This window comes from Euwallacea similis, chromosome 25, assembly GCF_039881205.1.
Source record: "Euwallacea similis isolate ESF13 chromosome 25, ESF131.1, whole genome shotgun sequence".
Lineage (NCBI taxonomy): Eukaryota > Metazoa > Arthropoda > Insecta > Coleoptera > Curculionidae > Euwallacea > Euwallacea similis.
Window position 1 is genome coordinate 784,143 of NC_089633.1, and position 22,617 is coordinate 806,759.

The window sequence follows — 22,617 nt, forward strand, 5'->3', positions numbered from 1 at the left end:
TATTACTTCTGCCATTCTCCTAGGTATTGATTCGATTAGTTCTTCTATTAACCGACGATCTACATTATGCCAAACTTGTAAGAGCCTTTCAAAAAGTTCGTTTCCATTTCTAATGGCCTCTCCTGTTCTTAACCTACGATCTACAAGGTCCCATAAATTTTCTATCGGATTTAGATCCGGACTTTGTGCTGGCCACTTCATGGTAGGAACTTTTTCCAGCTCTAACCACTCTTTTACAAGTTTGGCAGAATGTTTAGGATTGTTGTCCTGTTGAAAAATGAAATTAACTGACATTGGTTCAAATGCATATGGTTCCATTATGTCCCATAATATGTCACGATACATAAATCGATCCATCTTGCCACAAATGCGATGAATGGGACCCATGCCATACGAAGAAAAACATCCCCAAACCAGCACATTACCGCCACCATGCTTAACCCTAGAATACTAATGTGATTTTATCACACGTTAATACTAATGTGTCGTAAATTTTACGACTTTTCCTAGAAATACGAAAAACTCATAAAAAAAAATTTTTTTTAATTGAAACAAAAGTTAACCTATACTCTTTGGTCCCTAAGGAATATAATTTCATGTTTGGTGTTTAATCACTTTTAATCCTGTAAGCATTCCGTGCAAGATTTCCCGCGGTGTTCGCCGCACATAGCATGTTTGCAATGAGTGCAGTAAATGGTCGTCATTCGCCTTAACCTGCTGGGACAATAGTAACATAAGGTACGTTTGCCTTCTACTTGAGTGGCGTTGTCAAATCTTTTTTCGATTTTGAGGATTTCTTGAATAGTTTGTCGAAGTTTGCGGCGTAAAGTTGTACCACTTAGTCGATGTTCCATCCAAGGCCTGGCAAGCTGGTGAGCTAGGTGAATCATAAATTGATATCGACGAAGGGGTTTTTCACCATTTTTCAAATTGTTACAACAATATAATACATACGAATTGACACAGGTTGTGTTTACCATTCCGTAAAAAATGCATAGTGGCCACCGTCTAGTTTTCCTGCTACAAGACATGTTTGAACACATTTGATCAAATGTGTCCACACCGGACTTTGTCTCATTATAATTCAAGATTATTATTGGTTTATTATTTATTTCCGAAATTTCTGCCCCTTCGTGCATAGTGGAAAGCAGTAATACTAGCTTATTTTTTTTAGGCATATACGACAATAAAGTTTTACTTTTGTCAAAACAAAACATTGAGGATTGAGGCTTTCTTTTTGCAAGTTCAAGCATTTCGGGTGGGATTTCTTTTTTATTTTTTCTAATTGTTCCAATGATGGTAAGTTTATATGGATCACTCAATAGTTCATCTGCTATCCCAACGGAGGTAAACCAATTGTCCATTGTGATATTTCGGTTTGTTCCATGTACAGATTTAGTCAACTCTTTTATGTAATAGTTAGATAATGGTAACCCTCCTGTGTGCGTGGATTTTCCCAAATAAGGACTGGCATCGATCATATATTTCGAGGAAGAGTCGCAGAGCATAACAATTTTAATTCCATATTTTGAAGGTTTATTTGGAATATACATCCTAAACGGACATCTGCCTCGAAACCTCAAGAGTTGTTCGTCAATCGTCAAATATGATGAAGGAGTATATGATGTTCGGCACGTTTCGATGAATGTATTCCAGATTTCACGAATATGAGCAAATGCGTCGTTCTTTAACCTTTCCGTTCTTGTCTTCTTGCTGTCAAATCGTAGGCAATTTACCAGGAAAATAAACCTCTCACAACTCATGCATCCTTTATAAAAAGAGCCAGAGATTGTGCTATCAAACATTTGTTTGGCATTCAAATGGTTATCCTTCTTGACGGCAGTCATTACTAGAATACCAAACAATGCCAATAGTTCCATTTTAGATAGTATAGATATGGTAGGCGTATTAGAAGTATACTTTTCTGCCTGTTTGGCAATTTCTTCGTTGGTGTGAACAACAATTCTATTCAAAATATCCTCCGAAAAAAAAAGCAGGAAATAATCAACAATTTCTGAACACACTTCACCACCAACTTTACTTCCTGATATGAAATGGACTATATTTCTTCTTGCTGTCCTTTTTGATAGTTGCGGCAATTTTGTGGACCATTTGTGTCCATTTTTTCCTTTTAGTCTTATTGATTTTGGTTTTATTATATTCCTTTTTCGTTTTAACGAAGCCGCTATAATAGATAACGGAATATTTTCTTCAGATGATGTACTACTCTCTCCGTATATTGGATTGTCCAAAGGTTGATTAGCAATAACTAAATTAGTCCCGTTTACATTATCTCTCTCATTGTTTACTTCTTCCCCAAAGTCACTAATGTTACTGTCAGTTGATTTACTTTCAACCTCCAAACGATCTTCTTCTTCCCACTCATTATCAATTTCATCACCAGACTCTAAATATGAATCATTTTGGAAATCGCCATTCATAATTCTTTGAATTTCATTTTGCAGTTCTTTGTCACTCAAAGGCCTATTGTTGGATGCCATTTTCTATAAAAAAACTGCGTTAGTGCAAAAAAGAGACATGAAAAACCAAGCTTTACCGATTATACTAATTTTTGTCTTTTCGTAAATATTTTACGCAAATACTAATCACTCGTAAATTTTACGACGATCACACTATTAGACGCATGAAACAATTAGCCAGCAAGATACCGTTTCATCGACGTTTAGCTTCGCAATAATCAGGAAGGTACTGATAAGTAGGCGGCACAGGATCAAACGGAACCTTACGAATTCGGACTAAGAAACCCGAGCGTCGTAAAATTTACGATACATTAGTATTCTAGGGTTAACAGTAGGCTTAATATATTTTTTATTGAGTCTCTGGCCCTTTGGACGCCTTACATGGACTATACCATCACTGGAAAACAGGTTGTATTTCGATTCATCACTGAAAAGAACTTTTTTCCAATCTTGTATTGTCCAGTGAAGATGCTCAAGTGCAAATTGTAACCGTGCTTTGATGTTCTTCGTCCGTAACAATGGTTTCTTAGCTGGACGATAGGATTTTAAGCCATTTTCTACTAACCTTCTTCTAATAGTTCTCGGTGATATTGCAAGATCTCCATCGGCCATAATTTTTTGCAAAATTTTTGAGGATGACTGGAACGGATCACTATTTGCAAGGTTGATAATTTTTTTATCCAGTCTTGCAGTTGTCTTTTTAGGCCTGCCTGTACTTTTTCTCGGGATGACATGACCATTTATTTGAAATTGTTTGATAATTCGCGGCACAGTATTTTTCCGCAGGTTTAATCTCGTGGAAATATCTTTTTGTTTAATACCTTGTTTATAAAAATCAATAATTCTTTTTCTAAGATCAATCGAATAGGCTTTTCCTTTTGCCATTATAATTAATTCAGATATCAAACCAAACTGACCAAGAAAATACATAAAATATGCAAAACATGCCCTTTAAATCCGATAAGAAAAAAGTTCCAACTATTTTGTCCAACATGATACGATTATTATTATTTTTTTTTATAAAAGAATGCAAGCTAGAAATGTTTACTATCATTTTGTTGTTGAACGATATCAAGGCATATTGGCCATGTTAAATTTGTTCACATTAGAACAGAGCTATTTTAGGAATACGGAAATTTTAAAAGTTCCAAGTATTTTGGCCAATACTGTACATACAGTAGTGGCCAAAAGTAGATGAACACGTATTACACGCTGCATTTTTAATAATTCATACCACAAGTCGCTATAAATTTTAATATAATTTTTCCGCCAAATAACTAATAGAGTGCCTTTTCTAAAGAAATAAATAAATGATGGATTTTTTATCATATATCGTTAATATACATAGAAATACAAAAATAGCTCTGGCCAAAAGTAGATGAACAAAATAAACATAATTTCAAATATTATAAACTCTTATTAACTAAACCATTGAGACAGTATTATTAGTCAGTATTTTGTGTAATATCCTTTATTTTTTATTACTTCATTGCATCTCTTGGGCATTGACGCTATGAGATGTTCAATAACAGATGGATCCATGCTCGCCCATGCTTCTTGTAATGCTATGAATAATTGGTCCTTATTCGAATAGGTTTTTGTCCTAATTTTGTTGTTTAGGATCTCCCATAAATTTTCTATTGGATTAAGATCCGGTGACTGCGAGGGCCATGTCATAACAGGTACTATTTCATCTTCTAAAAACTTCTTAACTATCTTTGACGCACGTTTGGTGTCGTTATCATGCTGAAAAATAAACGTGACCGGCAAAACTTCCTCGATATAGGGTAACATGTGAGTTTTTAATATGTCCCTGTAGATAAATCGGTCCATTATTCCCTCGATCCTATAAAGTGGACCGATACCGTACCCAGAAAAACATCCCCAAACTAACACTGATCCTCCTCCATGCTTTACGGTTGGTCTGGTATATTTGGGCAATAAACGAGTGTTAGGAGGACGTCTTACATCCACATTGCCATCAGATGAAAACATATTAAATTTAGATTCATCACTAAAACAAACCCTTTTCCACTGCGCTACAGTCCAATTTTGATGCTCCTTTGCAAACTGTAATCGGGCCTTAACGTTCTTCTTTGACAGCAGAGGTTTTTTGGCCGGTCTTCTGGCAAACAAATTAGCCTCTACTAGTCTACGTCTTATTGTCCTAGAACTGACAGAAGGCAAACCAATTTCTTCTATTTTGGTCTTTATTTAATTAGATGAAAGAAAGGGATCATGCATAGACATCTTCTTAATGGCCCTATTTAGTCTTTGGTCAGTTTTTCTAGGACGGCCCGACTTATTCTTAATTGTGGTATCTCCCCTTTGATTGCACCTCTTAATTAACATGCAGACAGTGGATCTTTTTAGCTGAAATTGCCTTGCAATTTGTGCTTGACTCACTCCAGCATTATTCGCAGCTAACACTCTTATTTTTAAGTCTTCAGAAACATAAACACCTCGTGGCATTTTAATAAATTATTTTAGTGGCTTACTACTATCGTCCACCAAGATACTAACGTTTAAAACCGAATCGATAAATATCAAAAATATTTAAAAGTTTTTGTTCATCTACTTTTGGCCAGAGCTATTTTTTATTTCTATGTAGATTAACAATGTTTGATAAGAAACCCATTATTTGTTTTTTTTTTTTTTTTTGGTAAAGCATTCTATTAGTTATTTGGCGGAATAGCAATATTAGATTCTATAGAGACTTAATGGTATAAATTATTAGAAATGCTATGTTTTATAGGTGTTCATCTACTTTTGGCCACTACTGTATGTATCTTTATGCTTGATTTATTTCCAAAACAATGTTCAACGGCTGAGGTTTTTTCAACCCCATGTATGTAACACCGGGTTAAGGAAATTAACGAACTAGAAAAATTTGGAATTTCTACGTACAGTTAGTAAAAAAAGTATTTTGATAAAATAATATAATGTTTGTTATCACATATTAAATATTGCCAACAATAAAGTATTACCTTTTATAATGTATAGTGTATCACAACTAAAACCATACACCCTTGAGATTCTGATTAGGGTGTTATTTTTTAAGTGATATTAAACATTTAGGAAGAAAACTTTTTTTAGTCAGATTCAGTGAGTATTAACTTTATTTGAACAACACTTAAAACTAATTTATTGCTAACTCAACAGAAACTGCTGCTAATTTAATTAAAAAGACACTAAATCTAAGCAACGATCAAAACCGTACACACTATACAATAACTACAAAGTTATATGAAGCATAAAGTTAAATTAACATGTATTATAAGATCTAACAAATAAACATAAAAATTAAATTTCAAAAAGTAAAAAACAAATTCACAAATTTCATTCAAACTGAGTTTTCATCAAAAAATCCTCCTTTACATTTGATCACTTTTTTGACAAGTCTAGGCATCCGAGCAATTAATTTATGGATGGTCTCTTGTGAAATATTGTTCCAGCTTTGCTGTAATGTCCTTCACATGTCGTCACGTGATGAAGAACATCGTTCCCGAATCTTTCTATTGAGCTCCTCCCACAAAAACTCGATAGAATTAAGGTTGGGACTCTGAGGTGGCCAAATCATATTTTTCAACACTCCTTCGGTCTCCTTTTGTTCCTCTGCATAATTTCGAGCTGTGTTTGGGATCATTGTCTTGTTGACAAATAAACCCATTGCCAATTAGTTTTAACCCTGAAGGAATGGCATTTTGTTCTAAGATTACTTTATAATGCTTCTTTTTCATTATTCCTTCAATTTTGACTAATTCACCGATTCCATGACCCGAAAAACAACCCCAAACCATAATGGAACCATCGCCATGCTTTACGGTCGGTGCCACACAATCTGGCATCATCTTTTCTTTGGCACCGTGTCGAACATACACTCTCCTTTTTGATCCAAATAATTCGAACTTCGATTCATCAGTTCAAAAAACTTTTTTAAAATCATCTTCCGACCAGTTTTTGTGGGTAAGGGCCCACTGCAGCCGTTTGTTTTTGTTTTGAGGCCTCAATAAAGGTTTTCGGATAACAATGCAACCAAACAAATTACCTTCCCTTAATCGCCTTTTCACTATAGTTAGTGATATTGGTTTGGATCGAGATTTGTTTACCTCAACGCGAATTTCTGGTGTTGTTAGATGCCTATTCCGCTTACTAGTGACAACTATGAACTTATCTTCACCAGATGTGGTAGCTTTTGGTCTTCCTGAACGTGGACGATCTCGATTACTGCCAGTTTCTCTGTACCGGACAATTGTGGAATGGACACAAGTTTTCCATAATTTAAGTTGAGATGCAATCGCATATTCAGATTTACCTTCATTATATAGAGTGACAATGGCAAATCGCGTATCAGTGTTAATTTCGTGCACTTTTCCCATTTTCAAAGAATCTTCTCTTTAAAAGCCACAAATTCAAACCAACTAAGATTGTTAGTCAAATAAACTCCTTGACACACAAATAAAAAAGTTAATTTACACCAAATACAGTAATGTTCGCTTATAACGAACCCCAAGGGACCGTAGTAAATAGTTCGTTATAACCGAAGTTCGCTATAAGCAATAAATGGTGTTATGATTGTTTTTTTAATTAATACATAACTCACTTTATTTACATACATATATATTTTAAAAAAGTCAACAAGTAACATTCTTCAACTAGTAACCAATTTAAATAATACATATTTGTTAAATTTAACAACACTTTTTAGGAATTAGAAAGAAAAAAATCGCTAATTTTGGTTTGTTTTATTGTGGTGAAATGAATTTCATTTATATGTGATTCCACATGGGCTATTCCATCGAGAACATTTTGTGGAGTATTTCGCGATTGAAGAAATTGACGAATACTAGAAACATATCGAAGTGCTTCTGTGGTTGTAGGAACGGATATTATTTCATTATTCTCATATGCTGCATCTTCGTCTTCCTCATCATCATCATAAGTGTCAGATGCAGAAGACACAGACGCAATAATGGCATTATCGTCTAAAAACTCAACGCTCACAAGATTGTCATCCACATGAACAAATTCATGAAAATCGTTGTTGGTTTGAAGAAAATCCTCTTGAATATCGGTTTTATTTTTGCATTGATTTTTTTAAGCCACTCGACTAATGGTAAGTCATCATCTGAATCAAAATTCTCATTTTCGAGAAAACCGGCATGTCGAAAACAATTTCTAATCGTTTGCTTTGACACCTTTTGCCATGCCATATGAATAAAGCGTATTGCATCCAAAAGAGTAATAATAAATTTTTCCTTACCACTATCCATACAAGATATCATTTCCGAGAGGAGGAGTCGTCGATAATGACTCTTTAGACTATGGATAACACCCTGATCCATGGGTTGTAATTTAGAACTAGTGTTTGGTGGCATAAACACTAACGTAATCCACATCAAATTTTTAACATCGGGATGAGCCGGACAATTATCCACTAACAATATGATTTTTCTTTTTTTACGGCGTAATTCTTCATCCCATTCACGTAATGCATTTATAAAAATCTCTGAATTCATCCATGCCCTTTTATTGGACTTATAAGTTACTGGCAATTGTACAATATTCTTAAAACATCTAGGGTTTTTAGATTTTCCAATTACCAATAACTTTCTTTTTTCGGATCCTGTCAAATTCGCTACAACAAATATAGTGATTCTTTCTTTGGAAAGCTTTCCACCTTCACAGGTTTGCCCTTTAAACTTTAGTGTTCTATCAGGTGTAAGCTTGAAGAATAAACCGGTTTCATCTCCATTGAAGATGTCCTCATCCTTAAAGTTTGACCTAATTATTGGCCATTTGTTTTGCAGCCAGTCATCTACAATGTTCATATCAACTGAAGTCGATTCTCCAGCAATTCTTCCACTCGTAATATTATGCCTTCTTTTGAACCTTTCGATCCAGCTTCTATTAAATTTCGGTTCCTGGTTTCCGGACACCTTACTTGCAAAATCTTCAGCTTTTGATTGTAATATAGCACCGCTAACAATTGCGTTATTATTTTTTTGTTGAGAAAACCATTTTAAGAGTCTTTGGTCAACTTCATAATTATTGGGCTTTTTGATTTTTTTTACATTTGAATGTTGTCCACTTTCGAAGGTTTTTAGGATTGTTTCTTTATTTTTCCAAATTGTTGCAACCTAAAATTACATATGTATAGTCAAATTTTAATTCGTATTAATACTATTTCAAATTACATAATTTATTACAAAGCCGGAAAATTACTGGAATAACAAAAAAAAATATCTGTGAACATTGCATATTTTATTGTTCTTACCGTTGATTTACTTAATCCCATTTCTGAACAAATTTCACTCTGTTTGGCATGTCTCTGCAACCGTTTAACAATGTCATATTTACAATTTAAAGTTAAAGCTTTAAGTTTTTTTTTTTAATGATATAACTCATGATTTTTTTAACGAACGAATTCTTTGAACGCTATCAATATACTGGAACAACTGTGTCGTTTGTGTCAGCAATTTGCTTCAAACGATTTTGGACTTTCCCCGAGAATTGTTTACTTTTCTTCTTTGGGATTTCGGTAAAATCCCGCGTTAAGTTCGTTATAACCGTAAAGTTTTTCTATTCTTCTAAAAATTTAAGGTTCGTTATAAGCGAAAGTTCGTTGTAAGCGGGTTCGTTATAAATGACAAAAATAACATACGTTTAAATGTACTTGAGTTCGTACTTCATAGATTACTTCGTTATAACCGAAAGTTCGTTATAAGCGGGTTCGTTATAAGCGAACATTACTGTATGTGATTTCAGATTATTTAAACAAACAGCAAAATAATATTTATTGGGGACGTAATAACTATGAACAAACGACTGTACCTTTCTGGCGCTCAATCGGCACTAGTTTAAACATATAGGAACACGTCGTAATTGTCTCATCTTAAAAAATCTGCAAACGACTGATTGTTTATATGTTCCGAAGAAAATAAAGAAATCGTAGATGGTGCATAAATGTGTTTATATTTCGGAAATTTAATAATAATAAAATAGAAGAAAACATATTAGGTGTACAACTTTGCTTCCGCCGTTTTTTTTCCGAATTTCGCGATTTTATTGTAAAAAACTAATTATACCTTTAGGATCCAAAGTATTGTCCATCGCTGGCCACTACTTTCTCCCATCTTTCGGGCAGCATACGAATCCCGTGTTGAAAAAATTGGACATCTTTTGAAGCGATCCACGATTCTATCCAATTTCTTACTTCTTCATAAGACCGGAAGTGTTGGTCAGCTAGCCCATGTGCCATGGATCGAAACAAGTGATAATCAGAAGGAGCTAGGTCAGGAGAATATGGCGGGTGGGGTAGGACTTCCCATTTCAATGTTTCCAAGTATTTCTTGACCACTTGCGCAACATGGGGTCGAGCATTATCGTGCTGCAAAATCACTTTATCATGTCTCTCGTTGTATTGCAGCCGTTTCTTTTTCAATGCTCGGCTCAAACGCATTAATTGGGTTCGATAAAGAGCACCTGTGATTGTTTCAGTTGGTTGCAACAGCTCATAATATATTACGCCGAGTTGATCCCACCAAATACAGAGCATGATTTTGGAACCATGAATAGACGGTTTGGCCGTCGACGTGGAAGCATGGCCGGGATATCCCCAAGTCTTTTTGCGTTTGGGATTATTGTAATGAACCCATTTCTCGTCCCCAGTCACAATACGATGCAGAAATCCCTTCCGTCTTTGCCTTGCAAGCAACTGTTCACAAGCGAACAGACGCCTGTCAATATCTCTTGGTTTCAACTCGTACGGCACCCAATATCCTTGCTTCTGAATCATTCCCATGTCTTTGAGGCGTTTTGAGATTGTTTGTTGAGTCACTCCCAATGATTGTGCCAATTCTTGTTGACTTTGACACGAGTCTTCGTCAAGTAATGCTTCCAAGTTCGCATCTTGGAAAACCTTCTTTCTTCCACCGCTATGTTGGTCTTCGACGTGAAAATCACCGTTCTTGAAGCGCTGAAACCACTCACGACATGTCCTTTCACTAATAGTGGCTTCCCCATAAGTATCTGAGAGCATTCGATGAGCCTCAGCAGCAGATTTCTTCATATTGAAGCAGAAAAGTAAAACCTCCCGCAAATGACGAGAATTTGGCTCGTACACTGACATTTTCAATTGCGAATAACTTTATGATGAAGACACAAATAGACTAATATTTTTATGAGGTTATGTTAACCGGTGCCCAAGGCTCCTGCATGCCCACATGGGGTTATTTATTTCGATCATTACTTACCGCTACATACATCTATTCAAAAACGGCGGAAGCAAAGTTGTACACCTAATATATCACAACAACAAACGAATCAAAAATAACGTAATCATAATATAATATTCAATATTTGGTCGGATATCCTTTATGGGATAATACTGCAGCGTATCGTTTGGGCATGGAATTTATCAGCTTACGGCAGACTTCTATTGAAATAGAACCAGATTTCTTGGACATTTTTCCATAAAAGTTTCATGTTGGTTGTTTTTTTCAAAGCTACATGGCTTTTGAAAATTTTTCACAAATTTTCTATTGGGTTCATGTCCGGGGATTGGGATGGCCAAGGTAAAATATCAATATTTTGGGAATTCAACCACGCTTTAACAACTTTGGCGGTATGTTTAGGGTCGTTGTGATGTTGGTAGACCCATTTCAATGACGGATTTTCTTTCACATAAGGCAACATAACATTTTGCAAAATGTCCAAGTAGATTTCTTTTGTCATGTTTTTTTTAATTAAATAAATTGGACCAACTCCTTCATACAAGAACGAGCCCCTAACTTTAATGTTGCCTCCTCCACGTTTAATAGTACATATTGTATTTTTTGGATTTAGTTGCTCATTTATCCGACGTCTCACAATTACTCTCCCATCACTTCCGTACAAATTGATTTTGGTTTCGTTCGAAAAAAGAATGTTTTTCCAATGCATGCGATTTAAATTGTTTCTTGCAAATTCAATGCAACCTGTAAGATGCGTTTTATTCAAATAGGGCACTTTTCTCGCAATTCTACCGTTATAACCGAACTGCTGCATTCGTTTTCGAATAATTCTAGCACTAATTGGTAGGTTGAAATTTTGTTTGGCAGATGTAGACGTTAGAAAAGGATCTTTTGACACTTCACGTATTAAACGAGCATCTTCCCTACTTGTAGTTTTACGTTTCCGGCCTCGGGACTCTGGGTTTTGCTACATATCTTTCTCTTTTAAGACTTTTGCCACAAGGAAAGGAAATTTATTAAGAGTTTCACAAATAAATTTATAAGTTTTTCCTCGTTCACGCAATTGCAAAATTATCCGACGCTCTTCGTTACTGCAATGTTTATTACGACCCATTTTACACAATATTACACACGATAAAATGCTTTACGTCCTTTATTTTTAAAGAATCTTAATTAACTAACTCTTAAAACATTCGGGTCCAGGGATTGCATCTTCGGCCATTTTTTGCTCTCGGTTTTTCTGTTTTATTTACAATCATAACTAACAAATAAATCCCTCGTACCAGACTAAATAATTCTGTAACAGGATATTAACTGGTATCTACAATACATACGGTATCTAACAATCTTGTTCGTACACATGGATTTTTTAAAGAAAATATTCAATTTGCGCTGTCAAAGTTAATTTTTTTCTATTGGTTTTCTTTTATTTTCAACAAAAAATATATGTCGGAGTAACTTGAGAAGTATTCTCCATTTTTTTGTATTTTGTATATTGCTTCTTTTTATTAACAGAAAAAGAAAGATAGAAGAGACAGACAAACCAGTTCACTATTCCACGACCGCTCTTCTTCCCATCAATCTATTAACTGCCCGTTCTTTGTCCCTCTTGTCTTAACTTTCCCAGTTCTGGTGGGTCCTTCAGAACCGTGGGAAAAGTACCTGCTAGTCCCTATTACAAAGGAACCAATAGTTTAGTGTCACCCAAATAATTAGCACACATGGCCACTTAAGCGCGCCGTGGCAATAGTGACCTCATTCGACAGTGCTTTGTCTTCAGATGGCCCTGTCAGCCTGCCCTTCATCTTATTGTCTATCCTAATGTTACTTTTACACATCTTAAAAACTAATAAATCTCCGACATATATTATAAATAAAAATACTTAACTTAAAAGTCTTTCAAAAAATATATAACATAACTAATGAACAAATTTAACAAAAATACCTCATTTTCATACAACATTTTTGTTCGTACAATTAAATTTAAATATAGAACTAAATAACTTTTTGCTTAAACAACAATTGATTAATACTTAGTCGAGTAGCCCTTTGCTTTGATGACTACTTGACATCTTTTATTCATTGAATAAACTAATTTTTTACAAATTTCAGGACTGATTTTTTCCCATTCTTCTCTTACAACTTTTTCTAATTCTGTTTTTGATGAAATTTTGTATGCTCTTATATTTCTTTGTAAAATTGCCCACAAATGCTCTGTTGGATTTAAGCCGGCCGAATGTGGAGGCGTTTTTAATAATTTTGGAACATTCCAAATTAGCCATTCTTTATTGATTAAAGTCGTATGCTTTGAGTCATTGTCCTGTTGAAATCTATAAATATTTGAAAGACCCAGTTTTTGTGCACTTTGTAATGTACCCTTAGGCTACGCCTATGAATTTTCACTACTTTAGTGGTATGTCCAGGATGGCCATATGTTGGGAACCCATTATTTTCCAATAGGGGTTACCCTTCATAAAAAACTTCCACTCCTTTTCCTCGTCAAGACAAAAGTCTAAAATATCCACATTTTGCTAAAATCCCCCTACAGCTGCAACACCCCCGTAAATCATCTTTTCTTACCATTATCTTGACGTTACGGGTTAAGGATTTAGAAAGTTACCATCTGCGGATTGTCTTGTTAATTGTCTAAAACCGGAGTACGCCTATGAGTACTGACCCCCAGATTTGGTACTTAAGATACCCCGAAGCCTGTAAAAGGCCCATAACCATATTGACCATAATCATTATAATAATATAACTCGACGCTCCCGGAATTTTGTCACTTCCCTCATGAACTCCTGGCTCTCTCTATTGAAATGTCAGTTTAATCCCGAGATCTTTAGTTTTGTAAAAGATTAAGGGTTGTGTGTGTCATAACGAGTGGAATAAAAATCTACCAGTGTTCCCGAGTTTTGTTTCGCGAGTTCCATTACAACTTTGTTTTACATTATTTTTCAAAATTTCATTGTAAATATGTTTATCCATGATCCCATCGATAATATGAGTATTTCCAACTCCATTTGAGGACATGCAGCCCCAAATCATTATAAAACCACCTCCATATTTTACGATGGGAAGTGTATTATGAGGATTATTATCTTCGATAATTTTTCTCCACACTCTATGGATGCCATCCGATTGAAAAAGATTAATTTTTGTTTCGTCAGACCAAATTACACTATCCCAAAATTCTTGATCTCTATTTAGATTGTAATGTGCCGGGTTGGAAAAACTATACGCGAGTCAAAAATATAACACTTTATTAACTTCTCGATGATACAAGAGCAGAAGCGAGGCGTAAAGACCCTTTTATGTAAGTGTCTGTGAAGATGAGTCGTGAAGGTTTCTGCTGGACTTGAGCTTGACTGCTTGACTAACTGACTGACTTACTGACTTACCCTATTTATATATATGTCAGAGAGCCCGAAGGCGAGTTGTTTCCAGAAGCCATGAGTCGAGAAATTAAACACTAGTAAAAGTCACTTAATACCACTAATTTATTACTAAGAACGAATTGTCACTAAGACTACACTAATTTATATTTTCACGAATATTTACTGGCTACCGTATATGGTGATAAATGTCTTATGCCAATGATCTCTTTCACAAAATGTAGACCGTATGTTAATCGAATCAAAGGATGAGAGACATGACAATCCGGGGCCAGACCTCTCAATCTCAACTCTCGATAATTACTACTCTCCCTTCCTCATTTTTCATTTTTGTCCCCTGGCCCCGTTTTGCCCCCCTTGCATGTTAAGAACAAGTGTGTCCCTTATTCCCGGGGTTCCTGGAAGTCATACCATAAAGAATGATAACGAATGTTTTAGGTCGACAGAATAACGAGAAAACCAGAACCCCGATCGATTACATAGGGTGCTACCAATACAAAGAGTCTGTCTGCCGGTCTTAGTTAGGGGTATTCGCTAAATTTATGGTGTCGCCGACATACAGTTAGGTGCAGAACTGAGTCAATACTTATAAAATTCGTATTAATGGTGGCATAAACAAAATATCTAACAAGTATTCAAAGGAAGGCTTTTATTTTCAAAAAGTACATTAACATTAACATTAAAACCATACAAAACATTTGCCGAAAATAAATGGGGTACATTAAATAATCTTAAATAACATTGGTTCAGTTTTGCTCCACTAATATTAACATTGAACACTTTGGTCGACATTGACACTAATATTTGGTCCAGAGACCTTTAGCTTTTTTAACAGCTAGTAGACGTCTTGGCATGCTTTTTGTTAGTGTTTCACAGAAATCAGGTGGAATTTGGTCCCATACTTCTTCTATTCTCTCCCATAAAACTTTAAGTGAAGATGGTGGCGAATCGTAGTCGTCGACCAGATGATATTTCACGTAAGCCCATAGATTCTCAATGGGATTTAGGTCGGGACTTTGTGCCGGCCACTGCAAAACCTGAAATTTTTGGGTACCCAACCATTCCTTCACAGATTTTGCGGTATGCTTGGGGTCGTTGTCTTGTTGGAAAATTACTTTGCTAGTGGGATAAGGCATATTATTAACAGTATCTATTAGGTGATCATTTAAAATGGCTTTATAGATGTGCTGGTTCATTATCCCATCTATTTTCTTCAATGGGCTAACCCCATATCCCGACATACAGCCCCAAGCTTTAATATTTCCTCCCCCATGTTTCACCGTCAGAATGAAATCTTTTAGTTTCATGGATTCTCCCTCTCGTTTCCAGCTCCAATGTCGACCATCTGTTGCATATCTGTTAACTTTAGTTTCATCAGACCAAATAACCTTCATCCAATCCTTCTCGGTCCATGCCTCATATCTTTTTACAAAATCTAGTCGTGCCCTAATATTCTTCTTAGAAAGTAGGGGTTTCTTCTTCTTCTCCACAGCAACAAGTTTGGATTGATGTAAAGCTCGTTGGACTGTCCATTTGCTCACCGATTTCCCAGTATCCCCTCGCAGCAACACGGCTGCTTTGGAGGCCGAAGAGGCTTCACCACTGCCCAAATATCTAATTACTCTTCTAGTATCTTGCACAGACATCTTTTTTGGTTGGCCACCTTTATTTATTTTTAAGGAAATTTTGCACTTATTTTTTACCCTTTGTACTGTGGATTGACTTATATTTAATTGAAATGCGATTTCCCGTGTGGATCTTCCATCAATCAGTGATTTTTCAATTAATTTTCTTTGAAACTTTGAAATTGGCTTCATTGTTTAAAGATTTTGAATTATGATGTTTATTAACGGAGGATATGCGATTAAATGGTTCGTACTCGTCTATATTAGCTGCACACTGCATTTTATGGCGAGTTTCTACTTGTTTGTCGACTAGTTTCTCGATCGTATCGTTTTTGTTCATGGCTGGAATTTGACGGTGCAAAACTGAACCAATGTTATTTAGGATTATTTGATGTACCCCATTTATTTTCGGCAAATGTTTTGTATGGTTTTAATGTTAATGTTAATGTACTTTTTGAAAATAAAAGCCTTCCTTTGAATACTTGTTAGATATTTTGTTTATGCCACCATTAATACGAATTTTATAAGTATTGACTCAGTTCTGCACCTAACTGTATATGATATCTACATGGACTTTACCAAAGTACATTAATAAGGGTAGTTTGAACCCTGAACAGTACTGAGACTTCGAGTCTCAGCTAGTTACAATTTGATGGGTTAGTTATATCAGACAAAGGAATTTGTGTTTCTACGTAAACATACATTCTAATTAAGTTCTAATATTGTCCTTAGGTTTCCATGAGAAAATAATATAAGTGACAATGTAAGAGGTCAATACATATATAATACAATAATACATATGCGTAACCTGGGGTGCTTTACAAGATGTTCTTTTGCGAATAAAAGTCTCTTACGTCGATTTTCTTTGCTTACGTACGACTTCTTTCGGGGGATTCTGCCATGATAACCATGTTTCCATAATACACGACAGATTGTTTGTTTAGACACATTTTTTCCTATTGTATTTTCGATCATTGGACGCATTTTAGGAATGCTTAACTTCGGGTTTTTCTTGATTTTGTTAACTATTACACGCTCATCTCTTTCATTTAACTTCTTTTTGGGTTTTCTTGGAAAATTATCAACCGTGCCTTCGTTTTTAAACTTGTTTATAACACATTGGATGGTAGAATGTGTTTTATTAGTTAGTTCGCCTATTTTTCTTAAACTGCAGCTAAACTAGCCTCTCAGTGCCATATTAACAATAGAGTTCTTTAAATCACAACTAAATTATTTTCGTCTCGACATGTATGAAATTGATGCAATATTAACTGAACTGATAGTGCAATATGCAAACACGACATGACTCATCTCTATAGAGTTTTATCTTTTCCTTTGAAAAGATGGTGTTAAAAAAGCACAATTCTTTATTCAAACTATAGGTTACAAATTAATACTTCAGCATGAGGAACTTCATGACTACCGCACGCGTCTTGATATCTGCTTAAATAATAAAAATGTGCTGATTAGGGTAAAATCCTAAGAAGCGTGTTATTACCACGCGCGTGTTATTGTTTTGTTTATACTAATAAATAAAATGGTCATATACAGTGGCCAGCAAAAGTATTCATACACCTGTAACGCTGTTAAACAAAATGAAATAACAATATGACTAGTACGTTGTAACATTATTTAATTAATTTTGTATTAAACGGCAACATGCAAACAACTAATCTACAGTCAGTCATAAAAGTATTCGTACACCCACTAAATTTCCCAAAAAACAAAGAAATACTAATGTAAAAAAAAAAGAAAAAGAGCTACATATGAGATACCCTAAATGTATTTATTTTCAATAATTAAAATAAAAATTAAAAAATCAATGCGACAAAAAATAAATTAAAATGTACTTTTAAGTGATCACAAAAGTATTCGTACAGCGCGTCCCATTGGTTATTTTTCGAGTTTTGGGTAATGAACTAATATTTTGTAGGTCCTCCTCCGGCTAAAATTACAGCATTTAGCCTTCTAGGCATTGAATTCACTAAATTTACAGTGACTTCGGGTGTAATTTTCTCCCATTGTTCTTGTAAAACTATTTTTAATGTTTCTTGACTTGTAATTTTTTTTCGAACATCAGGATGTCGAATTTTTCTTTCCAATTCATCCCAAAGATGTTCAATGGGGTTTAGATCAGGCGACTGAGTTGGATGATCAAGAAGTTTCGGCACATTGTAGGCTAACCACATCTTTACGTTATGAGCGGTGTGTTTTGGATCATTGTCCTGTTGTAAAATCCAATTTTGAAGTCCCAGTTTTTCCACACACAATGGTACATTATCACGCAAAATGTTCATATATTGATACTGATCCATTTTGCCTTCAATAAATGCCAAACTTCCAACCCCAGCCGCTGACATTCCTCCCCAAACCATAACGCTGCCACCGCCGTGCTTAATGGTAGAACATAGATTTTTGGCCTCCAATGGTGTGTTTTTCTGACGCCAAATTTTACCTTTCCCATCTGATCCATACAAGTTAAACTTGCTTTCGTCGGTATATAGAATCCTTTTCCAAAAACTTTCGTCCTCGTCTTTATATTTATTCGCGAATGCGAGTCGTTTCTGCCGATTAGCGTTAGAAATAAACGGTTTCTTTCTGAGCATTCTTCCGCGAAATCCTGCTGATCATAGAACCCTTCAGACATTTTCTGGATGCACATTTTTACCACTCATATTTGATAGTTCACTAGCCAAAATTGGAGCACTTGTCTTCGGGTTTTTTCTGATTTTTTGAATAAGAAAACGCTCTTCGCGTAAATTTAAAACTCTGTTTCTTCCAGATCTTAGCTTTTTATACACATTTCCCGATTCTTTGTAGTTCTTCACAATATACTGTATCGTAGATCGACTTCTATTAACGATTTTACTAATTTCGGAATAGGATTTTCTTTCTTTATGGAGTTTAATAATTAAATTTCGAATATCTTGAGAACACTCTTGTCCTTTACGCCCCATTTTTACTAAATGCTTCAAATGTGTATTCAACAATTTTGATATCGTAGAAACTACTATAAACAACAATAGGAAAAAATTGTTATCGCTAATTTTTTTGTAAAACCCGAAAAATAACCGATGGGACGCGCTGTACGAATACTTTCGTGATCACTTAAAAGTACATTTTAATTTATTTTTTGTCGCATTGATTTTTTAATTTTTATTTTAATTATTGAAAATAAATACATTTAGGGTATCTCATATGTAGCTCTTTTTCTTTTTTTTTTACATTAGTATTTCTTTGATTTTTGGGAAATTTAGTGGGTGTACGAATACTTTTATGACTGACTGTATGACCATTGACGAAACTAATACGGAAATTTTGCTTTTCTATATGGAGTGATGTGACAGTGATAATACGAAATATCAAGTTATGTCAGTTTTTGTCGATTTTGAAAAAAGTGTAAATATCTCGACATCTATGATATTTTCATTAATGCTATTTTTTCATTTTCTGTCTTCTCAAGGATGGGCCTTTCATCAGGCGAAGTATTGTCGAAGGTTTACGGGACACCCTGTATATGTTCTTTGACAGTTTTGTAAATCATAACATGCTATATGTCTTATACGTTTCTTGTTAAAAATTAGTGAAAATCGTGAAAAAAAAATCATTGAGGACGCAGATTGAATATTTTCTTTAAAAAAATTCATGTGCACGAACAAGATTGTTAGATACTGTGTATAAGATCCATTCTTTCACAATATGGACCGTGTGTTTTGGGTTATTATGATATCTCGGGGAAGTGCCTACTAATCATTAATGCTTTCTGTTGTAAAATTGGACCTAATAGAGGCATACCTTTTGACCTTTGCTGGTTAAACCACATGAATAAAGCTTCGTTAACCTTTTCATAGCCGCCAGTTTTCACTGATTTTCTTCCTGAGGACGAAGAAGCTTGATTTATACACCACTCTTCTATTTTTGTGCGATTTCTTTTCCAGTCTCCAACTGTTACCTCACCTACTCCATAATCTCGGGCAACAACTTTAAGTGTCTCTCCTGCTTCAATTCTGCTGATAGCTTTTAACTTTTTTTCAATAGGAACGACAATTCTTTTACGTTTGTTTTGCTCCATTATAATACGGCAAACGAAAATTCAAACAAAGCAGTTCGTATTCCACTTAACTATCAAAACTCCAACCAAATGTAAGTATAGTTCGTAAAAACACAATAACGCACTGCATTCGCGCACAAATTTACACTCTAAAAGAGTTCAAAAACACACAGTGGATCAAAAAAGTATTTACACACTAGCATTTTTTGAAATATGTGGAAACAGGGAACACCTATCATCATTTGTTGCATAATATAGAATACATTTAGACGACACAAATCATTATTAACCAAAACTTTTATTATAAGTTTAAACATAATTATAATAAAAAAAGAAACATCAAAATTTTAACTCAAAAAAGTATTTGCACAGTATGTTATTAAAATGGTTAAATTAAATTGAGGTGAAAATAAAAAGTTTCTAATATTTCGTATGCATCCTTTTGCATCAATAATAGCTTTTAGTCTTCTGGGCATGGAATTAATAAGAGTGTGTACGTAATCTAGTGCCATATTTGAACATTCTTCGCGTAATGCTTTTCTTAAATCTTCTTTGTTGGAAATGTGCCGTTTCCGAATTTGCACATCCAAAGTATTCCATAAATTCTCAATGGGGTTAATATCCGGTGACTGCGGTGGAGTTAAAAGTCTATGGGGAACATTGTACAATAACCACTCTTGTGTTAACTTGGCCGAATGCTTCGGATCATTGTCTTGTTGAAAATAAAAAGGATGTTCCATGTTTAATTTTACAGAACTTTCGATCAAATTATCCCGCAATATGTCGATGTAACTTCTGGCTGTCATTGTACCCTCAATAAAAGCAAGATTTCCTACCCCATTGTACGCCATACATCCCCAAACTAAGACGTTTCCTCCACCATGCTTGACCGTTGGTTTCAAATTTTTAGTTTGAAGTTCTGTATTAGGCTTTCTCCGTACAAAACGTTTACCATCAGACCCAAAAAGGCAAAATTTACTTTCATCAGAGAAAATTATGTTTTTCCACCACTTATCAATATACGCTTTAGCAAACTCCAAACGCTTTTGACGATTCTTCTCCGAAATAAATGGTTTTTTTCGTGCTGCTCTGCCGTAGATATTTGCTGAATGAAGAATATTTCTGATAGCTTGAGGATGGACAGACTTTCCGGTTGTTGATGCAACATCAAACGCCAAAGTTTGAGCACTAATAAATGGGTTTTTTTGAGCTTCATTAATAATCATTCGTTTTTCTCGTCCATTTAGTATTTGTGGTCTTCCAGAACGGGGCTTGTTTTTGACGTTTCCTGTCTGCTGATATTTTTTAATGATATAACGCACTGCTGAGAATGTCACATTAGTAATATTTGCTATTGCTCTATAGCTTTTACCGCGTTCATGTAAAACAACTATCTTAATACGTTTCGATAACTCTATTTCACCCTTTTTTCGGACTCATATTTGCATTGATGATTTTAAACTAACCAAATAGGTCTAATAATACAGTTTTGATAAGGAAATAGTTCATGCTCAAGCAGATAATAAACAAATTCCCTTTTGCAAAAACCAATTTACTACCCAGTATGAAGATGTGCAAATACTTATTTGAGGCAAAATATTCACTTTTTCCTTTATAGTGTTGTATACATTCAATTGGAACAAGAAATTTTGTTAAATCTTGCTTAATTTACTTCAGCATAATGCTAGAGAATATTAGAAATCAAGATAAGTCTTACGTGTTTTCAAATATTTCAAAAAGTGTTGGTGTGCAAATACTTTTTTGACCCACTGTAAATAAGTAAACCCCTCACACGAGCCAGGGGGATTCCTCGACAGCTCCGACGATTTTAAATGTAAGAAAGATTTTTCTTATAGGGAAAAGTTAAAAAACGCGTAGGTCTCTGCGATATCGTTTACTACTCAAGTATCGGGAATAGATTAGATCCCCATAAGTTGGAGCTACCCCCGAATGTCTATGTTTACATTAAAAGAATGAATAAACAACATTCCATTCTTTTTCCCACTAACGAACCCCCCATAATTTTTCTCACACTTACGTTAAACGAATTTATAACTAACCCTCTTTTCTTGCAGATAATATTAATTAACAGCTTTTTTTTTCTAATAATAATAAGAAATGCTCACATATATATTTTAGAAACTCGGTTAATACGGAGCATAAACCCACGCGTATCTCGGATAATCAGAGTTTTAGATTCATAGATTGACTCGGTTAATCCGGAGCTCGGATAATCGGGGTTCTACTGTATTTATAGATCGATTTATTAATATTTAAAAAAGAAAACAGTAAATTATAATTGATAATCTGCTAATATATAAAAATAAAAAGCTAATATTAATAACGTAAATAGCAATTTTACAAAGTTAGTTATCATTATATTGGGTACATAAAACTATTGTTTTAGAATGCTGTTTACATACAAATTTTTGTATGAAACACAAATTAATGGCGTTTTATTATCTGTTTTGGGACATACAGTAATGGACAAAAGTATATAGACAAATAAATTTTGGGAAAAATTCTTATTTCCAGAGATTTTTTTAAAAGATGGTTATTTATAAAGTTGCCTGGCAATGGGTGCGTGTTGAGACAGAAACCCCAATTTTCAAACATTTCAATTAAAAAAAATAAGTTTTATTTAATCAATTTTGGTTGGACAAAATTATATAGACAAATCAGAAATTTCTAAAATAAAAGGTTATCATGAATTAATATATTAACAAAATATTATTTTTTATGAAATTCTATTCTAATACTTAGTGGAGTACCCATTATTGTCAATTACTGCTTGGCATCGCCTAGGCATGGACTCTAAAAGCTTGTTGATGTAAT

General features: G+C 34.6%; 2 protein-coding genes across 2 annotated transcripts; both read right to left on the reverse strand.

Annotated features, from left to right (window-relative positions):
- Nucleotides 1-617: 617 nt before the first annotated feature.
- Nucleotides 618-2,685, reverse strand: LOC136416929 (piggyBac transposable element-derived protein 4-like). The gene is made up of 2 exons (XM_066402372.1): nt 2,558-2,685; nt 618-2,504 (listed from the first exon to the last, which is right to left on the reverse strand). The coding sequence occupies exon 2, from the start codon at nt 2,499-2,501 to the stop codon at nt 618-620; it is 1,884 nt and encodes a 627-aa protein (XP_066258469.1). The 5' UTR covers nt 2,502-2,504; nt 2,558-2,685.
- Nucleotides 2,686-7,184: 4,499 nt separating this feature from the next.
- Nucleotides 7,185-9,096, reverse strand: LOC136416806 (tigger transposable element-derived protein 4-like). The gene is made up of 3 exons (XM_066402163.1): nt 8,758-9,096; nt 7,744-8,620; nt 7,185-7,465 (listed from the first exon to the last, which is right to left on the reverse strand). The coding sequence occupies exons 1-3, from the start codon at nt 8,776-8,778 to the stop codon at nt 7,185-7,187; spliced, it is 1,179 nt and encodes a 392-aa protein (XP_066258260.1). The 5' UTR covers nt 8,779-9,096.
- Between the last annotated feature and the right edge of the window lie 13,521 nt (nt 9,097-22,617).

Bases quoted from the DNA above. Each gene is read 5' to 3' on its own strand.
- LOC136416806 (XM_066402163.1), bottom strand. From the start codon at position 8,778: ATGGGATTAAGTAAATCAACG. The intron at 8,621-8,757 runs GTAAGAACAATA...ATGTAATTTTAG, and splicing joins TGGGATTAAGTAAATCAACG to GTTGCAACAATTTGGAAAAA. The intron at 7,466-7,743 runs GTAAGGAAAAAT...TTGAGTTTTTAG, and splicing joins GATATCTTGTATGGATAGTG to ACGATAATGCCATTATTGCG.
- LOC136416929 (XM_066402372.1), bottom strand. From the start codon at position 2,501: ATGGCATCCAACAATAGGCCTTTGAGTGACAAAGAACTGCAAAATGAA.